Source organism: Salvelinus namaycush, chromosome 15 (assembly GCF_016432855.1).
Source record: "Salvelinus namaycush isolate Seneca chromosome 15, SaNama_1.0, whole genome shotgun sequence".
Classification (NCBI taxonomy): domain Eukaryota; kingdom Metazoa; phylum Chordata; class Actinopteri; order Salmoniformes; family Salmonidae; genus Salvelinus; species Salvelinus namaycush.
In genome coordinates this window covers 40161185-40184364 of record NC_052321.1, presented here as the reverse complement: position 1 = coordinate 40184364, position 23180 = coordinate 40161185, and the positions used below count along the sequence as shown (strand labels likewise).

Below are 23180 nucleotides of genomic sequence, written 5' to 3'. Positions count from 1 at the left end.
TGGTTGAACATGAACAAAGTATGGAGGGGATAAAGATAAGGGACGAACCCGATATTGCTGCGGGGACAGCGATAGAGGACGGACACGATTTTGCAGTGGGGACAGAGATAGGGGACGGACCCAGTGTTGCAGGGGGGAAAAGAGATAGGGGATGGGACGGTGTTGCAGGGGGGGACAGAGATAAAGGACGGACTTACTGTTGTGTTTGAAGACACGGATGGTGGACCCAGACAGCCTGGCTCCCAGGACCAGAGAGGCATGGTTCAGCTCATCACTTAGGATTAGACAGCCCTACACAGAGAGAGAAAGGAGAGCTTGTCTACTAACACTATTTCTATGCTTGATCAATAAGTAGTAAACCCTAACCTCACCATCTTGCTTTACGCAATCCTCACAAGGAAAAAAGAGAAAATAATGTGTTTTCTTTTTCATGCCCACAGTCAAGTTTGGAAACCTCACACTGCATCCGCTCTCACAGCAACAACAGAGTTGACCTCTGGCTGCTCTGGCGATGACCTTTGCCCTGACAGAAAGTGGAGCTGTGATGTGCTCCTGGAGGCAGGAAACACTTCCCGTTGATAATGTGGTGTTATTGAAACTCTACCGTGGCGTGCGTACGCACCACCCAGGTCTGGAGGTCACTTGCTGGCGCCATGGTGACACACAACCTCCCGGAATGTTGTTGTTATGGAGATATGGAACAGGCTGTGCTCTGAACATTATGACAACACCACACACCATGCTGGTATTAAATATACTAACATGGATTCTTCCCCTATTGCAATACAAACACACCCTCTTCCTCTCATTAACTCTTAACACACACACACCTTTGGCAGCTGTGATCCTGATAATGATGATGTTCCAAGGTGTGGTGCAGGCAGTACTGAGAGGGCAACACAACAGAGACAGATACCGACAGAGCACACAGTGCCAGGGAGAGAGGGAAAGAAAAGTAGAGGCAATGAGAGTGAGCGCCAGGGAAAATGAAACGAACAGAGAGAGGGTGAAACTAACTGAATGAGAGAAGGAAGAAAGATGTCTCTAGAGGAGAGAGAGAGAGACAGAGACAGAGACAGACAGAGGCATCTCTTTTAGTAGTAACTTAGGAAAAGTTTTCGGTAGAATAATGAATGCCAGAATTCAGGCCTTCCTAAGTGAACGCAACATTTTAAGTAAAAGTCTAATTGGATTCCTCCCTAAAAGCCAAACAGATCAGAGATATATATATATATATATATATATATGATCCACACCTTGGCCACAACTCACAACGGAAAAATATTTGCCTGTTTTATAGACATTCAAAAAGCCTTTGATTCCATATAAGGTATGTTCTTAAAATGCCTTCAAAGTGGTATCGGAGGAAAGGTCTATGATATTATTAATGTTGTGTAATCACAATTCTTTAGTCAGGACAGAGGGGTAAGACAAGGTCGCAAAATTAGTCCAACTTTATTCATTATTTATATAAATTAACTGGCTACCATATTAAAACAATCTACATCACCCTAGAAGAAAGAAATAAAGAAAGTGTATTTTATATGCTTATGGCTTAGTAATCTTGTCACCAGCAGAACAGAGGCTACAACAACGCCCGTCCTTGCTAGAACAGTATTGTAAGGACTGGGAACTATCCATTAATATAGAAAAAAAAAACTAAGTAAAGATCTTTCAGAAAAAGTCCAGATCCCAGGAAAGTCAATACCATTTCATCCTAGGAGAAATAACCCTTAAATACACCACCAACTAAACTTACCTTGGTCTGACTAGAAGTTTATCAGGGTGGTTTGACATGTCCATAAAGTCTAACAGATAAAGCATGCAGAATATATTTTGCAATTAGAAAGACCCTGTATATATTTAACCCGCCAATTTACAAAATACATCATGGGATAAAAGCCCCACGGAAATGTTACACTTGGAATTTTAAAATATATATTCTAGGTGTGCACAGAAATGCCCCAAACCTAGCCTGTACGGCAGAACTTGGGAGACAACGCCATGTCAAAATCTAAGAATTTAAACAAAGAAAGACATTAACAACGTAAAAACTCAGTGACCATAGCCTGGCCATAGAGACAGGATGCCATAGAGAAACACGGAAGGTCAGTTGAAGAAAGACTATGTAAGCACTGTGGGTCACTTCCTACTCCACTGCTATAAATATGACGACTCGAGAGATATTTATCACCTGAAATTGTAAGAAAATGTTGCAGGATTCCTTGAACTGCCCGTTGAGGAGAAAATAAGAAAATGGCGATAGAAGAACACGTTGAGACAGTATAATAATATAAGAGAGACACTAGCTACTGCCATGTCACACACACATGAGCCCTTGTAGATTTCATTTCTCAACTGTTGCTGTATATTTTCTGTTTCGCGTATTATTTTCCATGTAGAATTGTTTTGGTTGATATATATATTATCGTCGCTCAAAAATATTTGTTAATGTGTGTAATAGTTCACATGCATTACTTTGGCAACAGTGGCAACCAGCCATTCGTGCCAATAAAGCATTTATTGAATTAAGAGAGAGAGACAGAGAGAGAGAGCAAGAGCGAGCAAGAGAGAGGCAGATGCAAAGACAGTGAACCAGAGAGAGCCAGAGGCTTGAACATAGCAAAAGACTGAGAACGCCTGGTGTTTGGGTAGCAGGTCCTACTACCTTGCCAGCAAGGGCAGGGATGTTCATCGAATTGGTAGCGAAGCCCATCCCGAAAGCCATGGCCGACTCCACGCCCAGGAATTTAGCAACCAGCTCCTCCATCTCCTCATGTCTGTCTAAGTTACCTAAGGGACATTTAGGAGATACATCAAAACTCCCATAGACACATACCTACCTACTGATAAGATTCAGAAGAATAACTGTGTGTTATTCATTAGAAAAACAGTTGTATGATACAGATGGCTTAGGGCTGAGTCTGAGCCTCTGCGGTCATCTACCAGCCAAAACTGAGTTATAAGGCCTGAGGGTGAGGCGACTAAATTCGTTTTTATAAACAAATGGATATACGTTTACTTTATAGCAATAAGTTAATATAAACAAAAATAAAATCTGACATAGTTCATCTCAGGGAGGATTAATCCTACCACTCACTACTGGTAGGATTAAGCACAAGAAAGAGGCTTGACACCCACCATCTCAGATTGTTCCGAATTTGTTTCTGTAGTTGGCAACAGATATGATTAGCATTCCTGAAACATTATTTTGTTTAAACAGAATTTGATCTCCATGAAATGAAGCTAATTGATTAAACCCAAATTTGCTCTTTTCATTTATAGGATTCAGATCATATTCAATAAATACACTTCTCAACATCCGATTTGGTCCAAACTTCTTCCTACCAATGAGTAAGACATGAAGAATCCCCCCAAAGGTGTCTAAAGCCACCCACGGACCCCCCACACCCCATGCCAATCCCACCTCAACAACCAGTATAAGTGCTCTGTTTGACAAGTAGTATGAAGCTGTGACTTGGAGAATTGCTTCTCCATACTATGTCATGTATTCCTAGTGAATTTTGTCATGGAAGTCGCTTGCAATATTTACCATGAAGTAGTAAGAAAGTAACATGTTTTAACCACTAGATGCCGCTGTTCTTGCTATACCGCCACACTGTTTTATTCATTTTGCTGGTCTCTTGTGTTTTATTAAGTAGATCATAACATTTTGGTTGCAACTTTGGGTTCTAAACCAATAGATTTGGCTCATTATAGAAATAAATTGTTTGGTTATCCTCACAAATCAAGCCAGTCCTCCATGAAAGCAATTCAGTTTATCCTTCTCTTAGCAACCTAATGCTTCAACTAGAGGTCGGCCGATTAATCGGAATGTCCGATTAATTAGGGCCGATTTCAAGTTTTCATAACAATCGGTAATCTGCATTTTTGGACACCGATTGTGGCTGAATTGTAATTAAAAAAAAAAATGGTTTACCTTTATTTAACTAGGCAAGTCAGTTAAGAACACATTCTTATTTTCAATGACGACCTAGGAACGGTGGGTTAACTGCCTTGTTCAGGGGCAGAACGACAGATTTTTACCTTGTCAGCTCGGGGATTCGATCTTGCAACCTACCGGTTACTAGTCCAACGCTCTAACCACCTGCCTTACATTGCACTCCACGAGGAGCCTGTGTGGCAGGCTGACTACCTGTTACGCGAGTGCAGCAAGAAGCCAAGGTAAGTTGCTAGCTAGCATTAATCTTATAAAAAACAATCAATCTTAACATAATCACTAGTTAACTACACATGGTTGATGATATTACTAGTTTATCTAGCGTGTCCTGCGTTGTATATAATCGATGCGGTGCCTGTTAATTTCTCATCGAATCAAAGCCTACTTCTCCAAACGGGTGATGATTTAACAAGCGCATTTGCGAAAAAAGCACTGTTGTTGCACCTAACCATAAACATCAATGCCTTTCTTTAAAATCCATACACAAGTATATATTTTTAAACCTGCATATTTTAGTTAATATTGCCTGCTAACATGAATTTTTTTATAACTAGGGAAATTGTGTCACTTCTCGAGTTCCGCGCAAGCAGTCAGGGTATATGCAGCAGTTTGGGCCGCCTGGCTCGTTGCGAACTGTGTGAAGACCATTTATTCCTAACAAAGATCGTAATTAATTTGCCAGAATTGTACATAATTATGACATAACATTGAAGGTTGTACAATGTAACAGGAATATTTAGACTTAGGGATGCCACCCGTTAGATAAAATACGTAACGGTTCCGTATTTCACTGAAAGAATAAACGTTTTGTTTTCGAAATGATAGTTTCCGGATTTGACCATATTAATGACCAAAGGCTCATATTACTGTGTGTTATTATGTTATAATTAAGTCTATGATTTGATATTTGATAGAGCAGTCTGACTGAGCGGTGGTAGGCAGCAGCAGCTCGTAAGCATTCATTAAAACAGCACTTTTGTGCGTTTGCCAGCAGCTCTTCGCCGTGCTTCAAGCATTGAGCTGTTTATGACTTCAAGCATATCAACTCCCGAGATTAGGCTGGTGTAACCGATGTGAAATGGTTAGCGGGGTGCTCGCTAATAGCGTTTCAATCGGTGACGTCACTCGCTGAGACCTTGATGTAGTTGTTCCCCTTGCTCTGCAAGGGCTGCGGCTTTTGTGGAGCGATGGGTAACGATGCTTCGAGGGTGGCTGTTGTCAATGTGTTCCTGGTTCGAGCCCAGGTAGGCACGAGGAGAGGGACGGAAGCTATACTGTTACACTGGCAATACTAAAGTGCCTATAAGAACATCCAATAGTCAAAGGATTATGAAATACAAATGGTATAGAGAGAAATAGTCCTATAATTCCTATAATAACTACAACCTAAAACTTCTTACCTGGGAATATTGAAGACTCATGTTAAAAGGAACCACCAGCTTTCATATGTTCTGAGCAAGGAACTTAAACGTTAGCTTTTTTACATGGCACATATTGCACTTTTACTTTTTTCTCCAACACTATGTTTTTGCATTATTTAAACCAAATTGAACATGTTTCATTATTTATTTGAGGCAAAATTGATTTTATTGATGTATTATATTAAGTTAAAATAAGTGTTCATTCAGTATTGTTGTAATTGTCATTATTACAAATAAAAAAAGAAAAAATAATAAAAAATATCGGCCGATTAATCGGTATCGGCTTTTTTGGTCCTCCAATAATCGGTATCGGTGTTGAAAAATCATAATCGGTCGACCTCTAGCTTCAACCCAACTATTTTTGAATAGTCCAACACGTGGCCGCTCTCTGAGAGGGCTCTCCCTATGCAATTCTCATATTAAGACTTTTCCTACAAGCCCAAAACTTTGATGGATAAATGGGCTAGGTAATCAAATGTGGCAACGCTAACAAAATAATGAAATGTATGGCAGTCTTATGTTTTTTTAAATAAAATGATCAGGAAATGGCTCTATATGTATTGTGATTAGTAACATTAAACATTAAGATAACCCAATACCAATGGGAAAACACTAACCAGTGTGTGTTTGGGACTTTTACCATTGAAACCATTAGAACTGCTGTAGCCTAATAGTTTGCCTGTTCACCATTGGTCTAACAGTAACTAAACCAGACCTTTTTTGAAGGGAATAAACCACACACAAAAGGGTTTCCTGGACATAGATTAAGCGTAAAAGAAGGAAACATTTACTTTCATCTTGAGCCAAAGCTATTGGTTTTCTACCCAAAGTTGCAAAATAAATGTTGTGATCTATTTACTAAAACACAAGAGACCAGCAAAATTGATAAGAGTGTGGCGGTATAGCGAGAAGAGCAGCATCTTTCATTTTGGGGGGAGATTCCTCATGTCTTACTCATTGGTAGGAAGAGATGTTCCAAATCTGATGTTGGGTACTATATTTACTGAATATTATCTGAATCCTATTAATTAAAATTGCCAATTTGGGTGCAATCAATTAGCTTAATTTCTCAGAGATAAAACTACATTTCAATTAAATAATGTTTCAGGAATGCCAATCCTTGTTTCTAACTACATAAACAATTTCTGAACAATCTGATGGTGGGTGGCATGGCTTGCTGAAATGTTTTGTGAAAGATTGTGATTGTGAAAATCAGTGCTCTTTCACTGCTCTCTGTGTCTTGTTTGGGTCAACATATTGGCCATGTTGGACAGTGATATGAATTAAACTGTGGAGAGTGTATTTACGCGGCATGTGTGTGTGTGTGTGTGTGCATGTATGTGTTACCAGGCCATACCCATCTCCTGCCTGGTGCTGGCCACGCCCACCCCGTACTTCATGGTGACCTCAGCGGACGCGTCAGCACAGTAACCCGTGTTCTCAGCAAAGCCCAGGTAGTTATAGGAACCCATGTTTATTACACCTTCAACCACTTTGCCTGTGTAGCTGAGAGAGAGGGGGAAACCGAGAGAGAGAGAGAGAGAGAGAGAGAGAGAGAGAGAGAGAGAGAGAGAGAGAGAGAGAGAGAGAGAGAGAGAGAGAGACAGAGACAGAGACAGAGACAGAGACAGAGACGAGAGAGAGAGAGAGAGAGAGATATACAGGTAGTTATAAGACCCATTACTCTGTATAGCTGGGACTAAAAGGGGTGCCAAATGTATTTAACCTTTACTCTATTCAGCTAAGCAAGTCGACACACATACTTGACCTTCAACAGTCTCTTGACTGCATGTTTATCAGCCAGACACTATAATGACATGATGCTAATCACACACACAGCACCAAATCAGAATACAACCGTTTAGTTGACAGTTCCAATCCAACAAATCATGACAAGAGGCCTCTGTGGTTAGTCTAGAAGAACATCTCCTTGTTCTCTCTTCCTCCTCTCCCTCCTACCCATCCGAGGCTTTTAAACACATCCTTCACTATAAGGAACTGCCGCTTTTCTGACCTTTGCTGTAGATTAGTGTTGCTATCTTAGTACAACACAGACAGGCTCTTTCAGGGCCAGTAAATACACTGCAGAGTGACTTCCCCTCTGGTACCAGGGCTGGGGGTGACACTAAGGCGTGGAAGTGGGCAGTGTGTGTAAGGCAGGCTTTTGTTCCAAACAGCTCTACCACACCTGATTACACTCAAGTTAACACTTTATGGGACACCCTGTTTATAACACATTCCTAACAATGTCACCACACATGTCCTAATCGTAGTGCAAACTGAAAGCCATGATTAGTTGATTATTTAGGCCTAATCTGGTGTATTTTTACTGGGCTGGAACAAAACCCTATACACCAGGCATGTTGATGCCCTATCTAACCACTGATCTCAGACCAGATTACCCTACCCTGATTCCTAACGCTAATCATTAGACGGCTAATGTTCTCATCTGGCCCTGGATCAGTGGTTAGGACCTTATTTTAGCAACTCCATGGCTACGTCTCAAATGGTCCCATAGGGCTCTGGTCAAAAGTAGTGCGCTATGTAGGGAATAGGGTGCAATTTGGGACACATCCTGTGACTGTAAGTAGCCTTGGCTTGTGCGAGCCGGAAAGGCCCATAGGAGCCTATCTCTCGTTTCTGTAGCGTGAGGCAGCTTGGTGTACAAGTACACCCCCTGGACAGGACGCTAGTCCATTGCAGGGCCTTACCCCCAATCTATTTCCTTAAACGTTGAGTGCCAAGCCAAGTCCCATTTTTACAGTATGGTATGACTCGGGCCAGGGATCGAACTCCCTACCTTCCAATCTCACGGCCGGACACTAATCACAAGGCCAGAGTTGGTTTTGTCTTGTTTTTCCCCCCTGTAATTATGACACTCACTCAAAGGTCCAATTGTAGTCAGGTGACACACGTTCCACCAGGTCCACCTTGGCCCCCGGGACACTGCAGATGGGTCGGTTCCAACTGTCACGGATGCGCATGTATAAGTTCCTGGTGTAAAAGTTCTCAAAGTCCTGGTAAAGTGGGACAAAGTCCTGGAGACGGAACATATGGGAGAGGGAGCGGGGGACAGGAGGAGGAAAAATTAAATAAGCATTATTCCCATTTCCTAGTATAGACCGCACACATACCACTCTATGTTAAGTGACCTGTAATGTTAGCACTTATTTCAGACTCCCACGTCACGCCAGCCATATTCTGTGTACTATGGCACATTCATCCATATTACACTAAGCATATAGGCTGAGCTCACAGTCAAAAGTATAGTCAAACATGTACTGTTCTAATTAGAGTCTTTAATCTCTCCCGATACGCAGAGGTAAACTTTAGTTTACACACGACTGAAAAATCCCCACAGACATTCAGCTTATTTCCTTGAAAGCGTTTTCACTTTCTTCAAACCCAACAGTGTCCGAGGCAACAAGAGTAGGATATCCTTCAGGCGATAAAGTTTCCTCCTTTCCTCCTCGAGGTAACGAGTGCCAAAACAATGTCCTGAAACTGTTCTTTTACGTGCGGTGAGTGAGTGAAGGTCTGTGTGGTACATTAGGACATAACAACCTCCTTCTCACACTCCTACTTCCTGTTTACTAGTGTATGTCACAATGAATGACTGTTGTGTTACGCCCGAAGGACCAGTGGTTTTAATTGGCAAAAAAGCTTTCCTTCCTTTTTCACAAACATTCCATCTGAGATCTGAAGAGTTTTTTGATATCCTCCCCAAAATTGGACTTCAGTGCCAAAATAAATGGGCCCATGTGTTACAGTGAATGCTTCCAAGTGTAAAATTTCAATGTCGAAGGTAACCTACTTTTCTTACCTCGAAAGTAAATAAGTTGAACAAATAAGTTGACCATATAAACAAAATGTCACTTTTGAAATATGAAAAGATCTGACAACTTAGATTTAAAAAAAATTGAATCCCCTTAACAAATAATGACGTTGATGAAGAAGACGAGAATAATGGAAATGACAATTAATAACATTTATCAAACAAACTGAGGACAAAGCCAGGTGAGGTGGTCATAACCATACCCTCTGCTCCTCCCTCTCGCGGGCAATGTGACACCTCTCGATCTTCCAGTCCCGGAGGAAGTCTCGGAGGTATCCGAAGATGGTGAGGATGCCGTAGCCCATGTAGGTGAGGACCGCCACCAGCATGGGCGTTTCCTCAAAAGACTCGATGAAGGGACGACTGTACAGGCCCAGGCCGCTGCTGCCATTACACGCTGTGTGCTGCACCTGGGGGGGGGGGGCAAGGTGATTTACATTGACATTTTAGTCATTTAGCACGGTGTTATCCAGAGCCACTTACAGTTAGTGCATTCAAATTAAGACAGCTAGGTAAGACCGCCACATATCACAGTCAGTAGCTAGGTTTCCATCCAATTGTCGACAGATTTTCAGGCGAATATTAAAAAATCTGCACAAAAACAATATGCGCATTTTACCACCAGACGTGTTTCCATCAAATTGACGCGTTGCGGGTAAAAAGCTGTGCGTGATGACGTAATGCACATAAAAAATAACGGTTGTGGTTAAATTCTCATGTACCGAATTCAAATGTAAGTTAAATGGGTTTCCATCGCATTTTCAACTCTACTGATGGTTTTGTCACAAAATAATGTTGCGTTATATAGCGAATGTGCCCTCTCTGGTCTTGGCACATGTGCTCTAGCCAACAGCTCGCAGATACTGTGCAGGACAGGTAGCCTACTACATAAGAGCAAGATCAGTTTTATTCGTCAAACAGCGGCCAAACATCCATCATCATGTCATCAGAATAAGACCCTCGGTATGTATTGGAAAGGAACATCAAGCTCATCACTTTGCACTTTCACTACCCTGTGACGTTCATCATCATTTATTTGATCTGTAGCCGATCAAACTGCATGCTCTCCTGACAAGTCGTAGTGGGAGGACCACACAACATATCATCGCGTGACTCCAAGTTTACGTCGATATGATGGTTATTTTATCAATATTTGCGCATAATAGTGTTTCCACTGCCATTTCTCACATTCTTAATTGTACAGACACAAAAAGATCCCGCCTTGTCTAGCATATTTTGTTTCGTCGACATTTGGAAAGTTAACCAACAAATTGGCAGTTTCCATCAGGCCTGTCGTGACATTTCGTAGCATACAAGTACTTTACTCACAGAGAAAAGGTTAGATGGAAAACTGGTTATAGTAACATGGTTCTCTCAATAAAGTAGGCTGGTTATCAGCACACTCAGTGCTAGTAGTAAAAGGCAAGTGCGAGTGTTATTCTGGGTGATGGGGTGGTTGGGATGGAGGAAATGAAAATTCAGTTAAATTACCTTTACTCATCCCTAAGGGGTAATATCAACAAACATACTGTAAAGGGTCTTTCCTATTGATTCCAATCACTTTTTGTCCATACCCCTGTTGATTTTAACAAAACGTCCATACATATTTGCAGAGAGTTTGGTTTGCTTTTTGTTTCCATTTTTCCAATGTAAAATTATTGCAATAATGATATCGTCCAGGCCCATTGGCACTGTAAATGACATGAGTTTCATGATCTGGGAATGTGAACGTCTCACATGTACGGGAAATACACATTTTTCAAAGCACTTGGATCATAGTAATAACAAACTGTTGCATGTTTTGTATAAAAAAAAAAAAAAAGGAGGGATATGTAAGCCATGTCTTCTAAGGTCTCACATAGACGGGACAAACACTTTTCAAAGCACTTGCATGCCACCATCTGATGTCTTTAACGCACGCAAAAATGTCAATGAACGCTTGTCTGGCAGCTGGCTCCGGGGTGTCTGCATAACTTAATTCCTGGTCATTCATATGACAATTTCTGTGTGTTCCTATCATCATTCTGTGTGTTCCTATCACCTATCATCTTAGCTCAGTAAGTGGTGACTAGCCTATGTGGTCAGTGAATAATATTACAGTGTTAGCACTGTGGGAAGAGGAAGTGAAATATTCAAATTAGCCTACAGAAGGAAACTATGGGCTAGCTATGTTTTTACACTGACCATATGTAAAGCACTGTTGCTCTGGCTATCAGATTTGCGAGTCAAATAAAGGGAGGGTATGCTCCGTAACTGAGTGTGTGTTTCTGAGCACTCTCCAAGCAGATACGACACTCCTAACCAACTCGCATGAATCAAACAGCTTGCCAACGAAATAAATCAAAACAACGAAATGCTGCCACTGATCTACGCCTGCACTCGGCATTCCCAGGTCAAATGTACGCATGCATGACTGATGCTTTTATCGCTTCGAATAAGACCATCTGCTAAATGCCATACTATTATTATTAGGCCTGTATTCTGCTACGCTCCTCTCCTCTGCTACGCTCTTCCTCAACTACAGTTGAAGTTGGAGGTTTACATACACTTAGGTTGGAGTCATTAAAACTCATTTTTTCAACCACTCCACAAATTTCTTGTTAACAAACTATAGTTTTGGCAAGTCGGTTAGATCATCTACTTTGTGCATGACACAAGCCATTTTCCCAACAATTGTTTACAGACAGAATATTTCACTGTATCACAATTCCAGTGGGTCAGAATTTTACACCCTAAATTGACTGTGCCTTTAAATAGCTTGGAAAATTTCAGAAAATGACGTCATGGCTTTAGAAGCTTTTGATAGGCTAATTGACATCCTTTGAGTCAATTGGAGGTGTACCTGTGAATGTATTTCAAGGCCTACCTTCAAACTCAGTGCCTCTTTGCTTGACATTGTGGGAAAATCAGAAGAAATCAGCCAAGACCTCAGAAAAAAATTGTAGATCTCCACAAGTCTGGTTCATCCTTGGGAGCAATTTCCAAACGCCTGAAGGTACCACGTTCATCTGTACAAACAATAGTACGCAAGTATAAACACCATGGAACCACGCAGCCGTCATACCGCTCAGGAAGGAGACGTGTTCCGTCTCCTAGAGATGAACATTCGTTGGTGCGAAAAGTGCAAATCAATCCCAGAACAACAGCAAAGGACCTTGTGAAGATGCTGGAGGAAACAGGTACAAAAGTATCTATATCCACAGTAAAACGAGTCCTATATCGACATAACCTGAAAGGCCACTCAGCAAGGAAGAAGCCACTGCTCCAAAACCGCCATAAAAAAGCCAGGCTACGGTTTGCAACTGCACATGGGGACGAAGATCGTACTTTTTGGAGAAATGTCCTATGGTCTGATGAAACAAAAATAGAACTGTTTGGCCATAATGACCATCGTTATGTTTGGAGGAAAAAGGGGGAGGCTTGCAAGCCGAAGAACACCATCCCAACCGTGAAGCACTGGGGTGGCAGCATCATGTTGCGGGAGTGCTTTGCTGCAGGAGGGCCTGGTGCACTTCACAAAATACTGTCAAATACTATACTGAACAAAAATATAAACAAAACATTTAAATAAAATCATTAGGCCCTAATGTATGGATTCTACATTACTGGGCAGGGGCGCAACTTGATAGAATTGTCTTTAGAGCCATCTTAAAATATTCTCAAATCAAATCATATCGTCAGGTCAGCAAGGAGGAAACTAGTTTGCTAATGAGAAACCTTTGAGTTTAGGAGGCTCTTTTGTGATCAACCTTGACAGCCAAACTGTCCATTTTGGTGAATACTGACTCCTCCATAAACCCAGGCTATTACAAGCTTATCTTACACTAATTTTAGCATCCGTCAATATAGATTATCTTATCCACTGGTGAGCCAGGCCCAGCCAATCAGAACAAGTTTTTCCCGACAAAAGGGCTTTATTACAGAAATAAATACTTCTCAGCACCCCCCTTTTTTTGCATATGGAAAGTTTCTGGGATTTTTTATTTCAGCTCATGAAACATGTTGCATTTATATTTTTGTTCAGTGTATATCTGTTTGAGATTGCTGCGGTCAATTTGTAGTGTACAACTTATTTATAACTATGTTATGGACCCCGACCATTAATGTAATTGGGGACACATGGCCTAGCCTATACAGTAAATCAAATAAAAGTTTATTGGTACGATAGGATAATATGTGAGACATTTTTTACACACACAGAAATACTGAGGTTTATGTGTTTGAAATACATACAGGAGTGGCCTTTGAGTCTTTCCCTTGAAAAATCAAGCCCCACACTGCTTTGCAACCACATGTGACTAGTCATGCTTCTCTCTCCCATACCTCAGAGGCTAGCAACAGTGACATCCACGTGCACTACAATCAGCTTGGAGTCAATTACCAGACCATGCATTCCCCTCCCTCCCGCTCTCCGCCTTATGAAACGCCTGGGAAAAGGAGCTAGTGTAGCTACAGCAAGTAGGCCTAGGCTAAGTTAAATCCTTGATTAATTTCCTTGTATCTAAGATCTGTTTGTGATGTCTTGGCAATGCCTTATTGAATTGTCATACCCTAGTTCGCAAGACAGCAGTATCTGGGCCCCAGTGTTTGACTTCCAATGCAATGCTCTACCTAGAAGATCACACAGTCGGTTGAGCATGGCGCTTGCAATGCCAAAGGTCGTGAGTTTGATTCCCGCTGGAGCCAATGTATGCACGCATGACTAAATCGCTTTGGATAAAAGTGTCTATATAGGGCAAGACATTGATATAGCCAACTTGATAGAATTGTCTCTGAGAATTTTAATTTAGAGCCATCTTAAGACATGTTGTTGACTCATAAAAGAGATGTTATCGAATTTGCAATACACTAGGCTAATTAAAATTAAGTCTGGATCAAGGGGTGGAAAATTAATGAACAGCGCTCTGTTTCTCTGTGTTCCCTCTATTGATGGGAAGGTAGGGAGTACAGGCTAGGGAGTTGGGGAGTACAGGTATAGGGTTGTGACCAGGGCCTAAAACTAACTTTTTTTGTATACCAGCCACTGTGGCAGGTATAAGAAAAAAAATGTTTTAAACATCTACCAGCCACTCAGATCTTTTCCCAGCCAAATGTTTTCCCCACCATAATTACACACACAAAAAAACAGATGAGCATGTTCAGTAATGTTTCTTTATTTTTATTAATATATTACTAGTAAGACTTAATTTAATATTCCGTGACAAACATTTTTCAGCTGCCCCTTTAAGGTTACCTTGGTAACGGGCCACTCAAGTCTTCACATATGCCTGTGAGAATTTTACTAGAAGGAATCCAGCTTTGTCGAATTAATGTCAGATTTGACATTTCATATCAGGTTAGGAGAATCATCATAACAGGTTAGGAGAATTAGGTTAAGGTTAGGAAAGGGGTTAAGGTTAATTTAACAATAATTTTGTTAAAATATTTGTACAAAAAAAGTATGAATGTATGTACTTGTAAGTCGCTCTGGATAAGAGCGTCTGCTAAATGACTTAAATGTTAAATGTAAATGTAATTTGACATAATTACATCAAAAAAACACAAAACGGATGACCATGCTTTGTAATGTTTCTAAAACAAGAAATATATTAGTAAGAAGTAATGTGGTATATGGCTAAATTTTATTTCATTTTTTGTGACCTGAGTCTTTTAAATCTACACTGAAAAAAATAAAGTGCAACATGTCAAGTGTTGGTCCCATGTTTCATGAGCTGAAATAAAAGATCCCAGAAATGTTCCATATGGACAAAGAGCTTATTCCTCAAAGTTTTTAGCCACAAATGTTTACATCCCTGTTAGTGTGCATTTCTCCTTTGTCAAGATAATCCATCCACATAACAGGTGTGGCATATCAAGAAGCTGATTAAACAGCATGATCATTAAACAGGTGCACCTTGTGCTGGGGACAATAAAAGGCCACTAAAATGTGCAGTTTTGTCACACAACACGATGCCACAGATGTCTCAAGTTGAGGGAGCGAGCAATTGGCATGCTGACTGCAGGAATGTCCACCAAAGCTGTTACAGAAAACTTAATGTTCATTTCTCTACCACAAGCCACCTCCAATGTCATTTTAGAGAATTTGGTAGTACGTTCAACCATCCTCACAATCAGAGACCACGTGTATGGCATCGTGTGGACGATGTTAACGTTGTGAACATTGCCCCATGGTGACGGTAGGGTTATGGTACAGGCAGTCATAAGCTACGGACAAAGAACACATTTGCATTTTATTAATGGCAATTTGAATGCACAGAGATACCGTGTAAACGAGATCATGAGGCCCATTGTCGGGACATTCATCCGCCACCATCACCTCATGTTTCAGCTTGATAATGCATGGCCCCGTGTCGCAAGGATCTGTAAACAATTCCTGGAAGCTGAAAATGTCCCAGTTCTTACATGGCCTGCAATCTCACCAGACATGTCACTCAATGAGCTTGTGTGGGATGCTCTGGATCGACAGCATGTTCCAGTTCCTGTCAATATCCAGCAACTTTACACAGCCATTGAAGAGGAGTGGGACAACATTCCACAGGCCACAATCAACAGCCTGATAAACTCTATGCGAAGGAGATGTGTTGCGCTGCATGAGGCAAATGGTGGTCCCAACGGATACTGACTGGTTTTCTGATCCACGCCCCTACCTTTGTTTTTATTAAGGTATCTGTGACCAACAGATGCATATCTGTATTCCCAGTCATGTGAAATCCATAGATTAGGGCCTAATGAATCTATTTCAATTGACTGATGTCCTAATATGAACTGTATCTCAGTCAAATCTTTGAAATTATTGCATTTATATTTTTGTTCAGTATACAGTGGATTTGGTATTCAGACCCCTTGACTTTTTCCAGATTTTGTTACGTCACAGCCTTATTCTAAAATGGAATAAATGCATGTTTTCCCTCATCAATCTACACACAATACCCCATAATGACAAAGAGAAAACAGGTTTAGACATTTTTGCAAACTTATTAAAAATAAAAAACATAAGTACATAAGTATTCAGACCCTTTGCTATGAGACTCGAAATTGAGCCCAGGTGCATCCTGTTTCCATTGATCATCCTTGAGATGTTTCTACAACTTGATTGGAGTCCACCTGTGGTAAATTCAATTGATTGGACATGATTTGGAAAGGCACACACCTGTCTATAAAAGCCCACACAGTTGACAGTGCATGTCAGAGCAAAAACCAAGTCACGAGACCAAAGGAATTGTCCATAGAGCGCAGAGACAGGATTGTGTCGAGGCACAGATTTGGGGAAGGGTACCAAAACATTTCTGCAGCATTGAAGGTCCAGATGAACACAGGGGCCTCCATCATTCTTGGAAGAAGTTTGGAACCACCAAGACTCTTCCTAGACCTGGCCGCCTGGGCAAAACCAAGATTGAATTCTTTGGCCTGAATGCCAAGCGTCACGTCTAGAGGAAACCTGGCACCATCCCTACAGTGAAGTATAGTGGTGGCACCATTTGCAAACATTTCTAAAACCCTGGTTTTGCTTCATCATTATGGGGTATAGTGTGTAGATTGAGGTACATGTTTGGAATGGTGTAATGTAACAAAATGTGAAAAAAGTCAAGGGGTCTGAATACTTTCCGAAGGCACCGTACACTCCTGTCCCCTAGTAACCGGCTGGTATATAAAACATCCGCTATTTAGGCTGTAGATGCATCGGTTTCCTCCTTAACTAGCTTTAATGGCGTGCCGCCCCAAAAATCTAACTGGGAAAATATGCGTACCATCTTAATAAAACACAATTTTCAACAAACCATGCTAGAGTGGATAATGCTACTTCCTGTCGTTGTGCATCGTGTTCAGCCAGGGGTAAGCAACAGACTGCTGCAATCTGATTGGCTGAATGTGGTGTGCAACATCTGGACGTTGTCAGAAAATCCAAAACTAGTGGTGGAAAACGTTATTTTCTTAAGATAGTACGCATATTTTCCCCGTTTTTTTCCTCGATGCCTTTGGAGCCTGAATGGAGGATGTACAAGCCGGTCGCCGGGAGACCGAGTGTATTACCGTCTGTGCAGCTTAATGCAGGACACCAATGGCGCGAGGAATAACAGCGCCATCAGGCGGCAGCAGGGCTACACCCAGTTAAGATGATTTAAGATTACACTCAACATTTTCGAGAGAGAACACTGATGACATCACACCCGAAAGCCCAGCAGATGGCAATATTGAGTCGTTTTATCTTACCGTCCAAAGGGAATGTATGCAGCTTGCTATACACTCGTATACCCCCGTGGACCAGTTTGTACATAAAACATTCTCCATTAAGGCTGCAAAGGCGTCGATTTCCTACTTAATTCTATTTTATGATGAGAAGGCGTGAAAAAAAAAAAACAGGGAAAATATGCATACTTTCTTTATGAAACACCATTTTCCACTACCATGCTAGAGTAATTAATACTAGTCCCGAAAGTAGAATATCACATTCAGCCAATCAGGTTTCAGCATTATTTTATTTAGAAACGTTCAGTTCAGGGCTGTGGATAAATGCGAAGTAGACAGCCCTCACCCCTCAACGCATAAATTATGTTTTACATAGTCACATCCAAGTATACCTTCAAATTCCCATGGCCAAGCGAGGGAGAATGATGATCTGATGGGCAACGTCCTTGGTGGAAAGCAAGCAACCTAAAGCTATTTATCTACCTAGCAAGCTAACATAGCACTCGTCAGGTAGCTAGCTACAGACATTTACATTTGAGTCATTTAGCAGATGCTCTATTCCAGAGCGACTTAGAGGAACACTTAGGGTTAAGTGCCTTGCTCAAAGCCATAGACAGATTTTTCACCTAGCCGGCTCTGGGATTCGAATCAGCTACCTTTTGGTTACTGGCCTAATGCCCTTAACCGCTAGGCTACCTGCCGCACCATAGCTGGCTGGCTAGCTAGCTTTATAGTTTGGTTATTTATTCCAATACATTTTCGAATTCCCAAAAATGTTTATGTAGCTAGCTAGTTCCGTTTCATAGATTCATCACAATGAGTCTGAGCCACTTTGAGCATCATATTCCCATTCGCCAATGCTAAAATGTATGTACCCAATTGTCATTCTTGAGTAAAAGTAAAGATACTTTTTTTTTTTTTTTTACCCAGTAAAATACTACTTGAGTAAAAGTCTAAAAGTATTTGGTTTTCAATATACTTAAGTATTAAAAGTAAATGGAATTTCTCAAATATACTTAAGTATCAAAAGTAAAAATCATGTAAAATTCCTTATATTAAGCAAACCAGAGGGTACAATGTGTTTTTATTTATTTGCGGCTAGCCAGGGGCACGCTCCAACACTCAGACATCATTTACAATTGAAGCATTTGTGTTTAGTGAGTCTGCCAGATCAGAGGCAGTAGGGATGACAAGGGATGTTCTCTTTCTAAGTGCATGAATTGGATCATTTCTGTCCTGCTAAGCATTCAAAATGTAATGAGTACTTGTGTGTGTCAGGGAAAGTATGGAGTAAATTATTATTTCTATAGGAATGTAGTGAAGTAAAAGTTTTCGAAAATATTAATAGTAAAGTAATGTACAGATACTACTTAAGCCATTTTTTGGGGTATTAGAAAGTATTTTCACTTAGATATTTTACACCACTGACTGTGACTTTGTCCTTGTGTTTCTTAGCCCGGTATATAATTTTGTTCACACACACTAGGTTGTTTTTCAATGTTACTTTCAGTTTGCTGCAACTGTCTGTGGCTAGGAAAACATTTGCAGTAAGAGATTTTTTTTTCAGCACAGACAAGCAAGTGCCCAAGATGCTATGGTAACGACCCGTTCCTTACGGGGCAGCTGAACATTTGTCTCACCTAATGATTGTGCTTGATTGAGCATGGATCCATCCATAAAATATTTTATTAATGAACTTTTAGTAATTTCTTATCATTAAAACATTCAAATACTTATTATCCTATATGTATGAGTGCTACATTTCTACTTAGGAGCAAATCATGAACTGCTTGTAAAAAAATTCTAAATAAAGCCTTGAACTATAATAATAAATAATCCATACTCCGCCTTTGTTGATTCTTGATGAACAGGTATAGAACAGTTCATCTGTTTTTACTAATGTATCTAAATTATTTATTTTAACATACATTGGTTAAAAGACAGGTCATAAAAATGAAAATAAATTATGCAATATACCCCATTACTTACAAGTAATACATTTTTTGTTTTAGAAAAACAGAAAGCATTCTCATTGTGTGTGTGTGTGTGTGTGTGTGTGTGTGTAATTATGGCAAAAATATATATTCTGTCTGGTAAAAGATCTGAGTGGCTGGTAGATTTTAAAAAATCTTTTAAAATCGTTGCTGGTGGACCAAAAACTGAATTAGTTACGCAACATCCGGGACTAGTATTAATTACTCTAGCATGGTGGTGGAAAATTGTGTTTTATAAAGAAAGTATGCATATTTTTTGGCTTTCTCACCATTAAATGGAGTTAAGGAGGAAATCAATGACTTTGCAGCCTGAATGGAAAGTGTTTTATGTACGAACCGGTTCACAGCGGATATGAGTGTATAGCTGGCTGCATAGATTCCCTTTGGACGGTAAATTAAACTGAATTGCGCCATCTGCTGGCCTTTGGGCTAATGGCATCAGTGATTAATTAAATGATTGTTGACATTGTAGCTAGCTAACTAGTTTATTGCATACTGTTTGTAAAAGATAAAAGGCTAGGTAGAAAAGCAGCAAGCTGGCTACACTGCAGATATAATTAGCTAACACTGTGGGATGTAACGTTACCAATGAAGGCTGATGGGAGGAGCTATAGGAGGACGGGCTCATTGCAAAGACTGGATTGGAATAAATGGAACGATATCAAAACACGTCACACATATGGAAACCCCATGTTTGATTCCATTAATTCCATTCCAGCATTAGAATGAGCCCGTCCTCCTATAGCGCCTCCCACCAGCCTCCACTGAACGTTACATAATGCTAACGTTCCAATATTACAAATCTACTTTGATGAATTGCTAACGTTAGTTAATAAACCAACTAAAATAGTTGGCAACAACTGTCATATGTCCAACTTGCTGAGCTAGTAGACTCAGTAACGTTGGCTTCAGCTTGCGGGCAGTTTAGCAAATTCAAATAGGTGTCAGTTAACGTTAAAGCTAACAATAAAATAGGTTAGCTACATTTCAAAACATATCAAGCTAAATACACATAACGTTAGCTAGCTACATTGCTAACAATACTGATTTTCAGCTTGGTGTTTTCGGTTATTCAGATAAGCCTCACCACTTCCACACCATCCATCCATTCTCCATCCATACAGTGCGCTTGGGCCTCACCTTGTCCTCGGGATAGCAGTACATCGGCTGCTGATGATGGTAATGGTGATGGTTTTTTATGAAGCCATTTCTGCCCGGTTTAACGCCGTTCTTCACTCGGTGACAAACTTGTCCATTCCCCGGCTTGTTCGCGGAGCTTTCGGTCATCCTTTCATATGATTGTGGACGCTACAGTAACGTGCATGTATCTGGCTAGCACAGAATGGGGAACTCGTTTTTGGTGCCTGTCCGGGTTGTGCGCTCGCAAACCCACCCAAAAATCCACAACCAGGACACGGGTGTGTTCAGTAAGACAGCACGATGTTCAACCTTTAATTCAACATAACGGTTCTAAATGTAACTTGCTGAACGAGTTTTGCGATTTCAAATGGTATCCCCCGTACTGATCAGGCCACACCCACCAAAGAGGAGCAGACGTACCTCAAATTATGTTGAAGAACGGTCGGCACCGTTTTGGGGAAACGTGTTGTTCAGGATAAACCATCACGCAACGTAGCAATCGTTGAGATGAACTGAATGCAACCCCTGAAATTCCAGCGGCTGCTACACCGGAAATAAACGCCCCTAGCAACCAGCGTCAGCCTATGGTTTTGCGGCATTCGGGAATGGGTGCGGTTTACGAGCCTTCAGATAAGAAAATGGTTCATTTCCTCTGTAGTGGAAATGAACTGTAGTAGCCTCTAACTGTTTGGGCTCTCTGACATGTGACATAGGGCTCACCTGTTCCCACAGTGTGCTAAATTACGTGTTATCGGCAATTTGATTTTGACCAAGAGCTTGAAATCAGATATTCTTGTCAAATCCTGAGTGGTTGCCTTGTAAATTGATGACACACTAAACATAATTGTTAACATAGTGGGTGTCAATAGTTAGGTTTCCTTCCAATTGGTGACATATTGTCATGCAAATATTCTACAATCCGCATAAAAACAATATGCGCATTTTCCCACCAGAGATATGTTTCGATCAAATTGACCTGTTGCGGATAAAAAACTGTGCGTGATGACTTAGTGCACATTACTGACTTTTGCTGTTAAATTCTGATGTACCTAATAAAAATACAAGTTAAATGGGTTTCCATTGCATTTTCAACTCTACTGATGTTTTTGTCACGACAAATGTTGCGTCATATAGCGAATGTGCCCTCTCTTGGCAGCAGCTAATGGAAATCCCTAACAAATACAAATACTGTAGTCTTGGCAGATGTGCTCTAGCCAACAGCTTGCAGATACAGTGCGGGTAGGCTACCAACATTATCATTATGGATAAGAGCAAGATTATTTGTATTTGTTAAATGGCAGCCAAGCATCCATCATCATGTCATCAGAACAAGACCCTCGGTATGTATTGGAAAGGAGCATCAAGCTCATCACCTTGCACTTTCACCACCCTGTGAAGTTCATCATAATGTATTTAATCTGTAGTCTATCAAACTGCATGCTCTCCTGACAAGTCGTAGTGGGAGGACCACACAACATATCATCGCGTGACTCCAAGTTTAATTCGATATGATGGTTATTTTATCAATATTTGAGCATAAAGGAGTTTCCTCCACAATTTCTCACATAATTAATTTTACAGACACAAAAAGATCCCACCTTGTCTAACATAATATATTTTGTCGATTTTTTTTTTTCAAAGTTTACCGACAAATGTAATGTTTTCATCAGGCCTGTCATGACATTTTTTTTATCCAACATGTACTTTACTCGCATAAAAAGACTGGACCAGGTTTTTATTTGTATTTTTTTTATGCAGGATATAAAAATTCCATTCAAGCTAAACAATGGATATATAGTGTTTGGCAACAAAACCAATTGTGAAAAATATGAATTGAAAATCTGAAGACAGTAATATTTTACACACACACATAAAGGTTCCCATAAGCATAATTTTCTGAAGAAAAAACACAAATGTGAAACAAATGAACTCTTCAATTGTATGATCACTTATTTAATGAGCATCACAAAATGTTAAGCTACTGTACAGTAACATTAATACTAGCATCACAAACCTTCGGAGCTTGAACCCCTCACTGTGGCTTTACCTCTGTTCTGATTTCAGATTTTTGGCCTCACTCACTCAATCACTCACTGTGTGTGATGTATTCCAGCTCCAGCAGAACCGTGTGTGTTGTCCCTGCAGGAGGGCAGCTGTGGGAAGTTTATTCAGCGCTGGTATTTTAACAGCCACGTCCAGGCCTGCAGACCCTTCATCTACAGCATCTGTGAGGGACACGCCAACCGCATCCTCCACTAGGAGGCCTGTGAGGAGTGCTAACCTTGGGGAGGACACAGATACACACGCACGCACGCACGCATGCACGCACACACACACACACAAGAAAGCACACATAGTAACCTATTGTGCACACACACACACACACACATATGTCTACACAGGTAACTGCCAAAATAGGATACATTTTTCATCCAGCCTTTTTATACACTGCATCTGCGAGCTGTTGGCTAGGGCACATGTGCCAATACCAGAGTAGACACAATCGCTATACAACACAAAAATGTTTGTGACAAAACTATCAGTAGAGTTGAAAATGCTATGCAAACCCATTTAATTTGCATTTTTTATTCGGTACATGGGCATTTAACCATAAAAGTCATTTTTATGTGCACTACGTCATC

At 40.7% G+C, this 23180-nt stretch overlaps 1 protein-coding gene across 1 annotated transcript in view; it reads right to left on the bottom strand.

Moving 5' to 3' along the window:
• The window catches only part of sptlc2a (serine palmitoyltransferase, long chain base subunit 2a), a 55896-nt gene extending 34871 nt beyond the window's left edge, over positions 1–21025 (bottom strand). Inside the window, exons 1-6 of the mRNA XM_039009910.1 lie at positions 20539–21025; positions 9421–9627; positions 8266–8420; positions 6740–6888; positions 2669–2793; positions 198–291 (exon numbers count right to left, since the gene is read on the bottom strand). Coding sequence (XP_038865838.1) covers positions 198–291; positions 2669–2793; positions 6740–6888; positions 8266–8420; positions 9421–9627; positions 20539–20685 — 877 coding nt within the window. The 5' untranslated portion in view covers positions 20686–21025. The remainder of the gene's footprint in view (positions 1–197; positions 292–2668; positions 2794–6739; positions 6889–8265; positions 8421–9420; positions 9628–20538) is intronic.
• Between the last annotated feature and the right edge of the window lie 2155 nt (positions 21026–23180).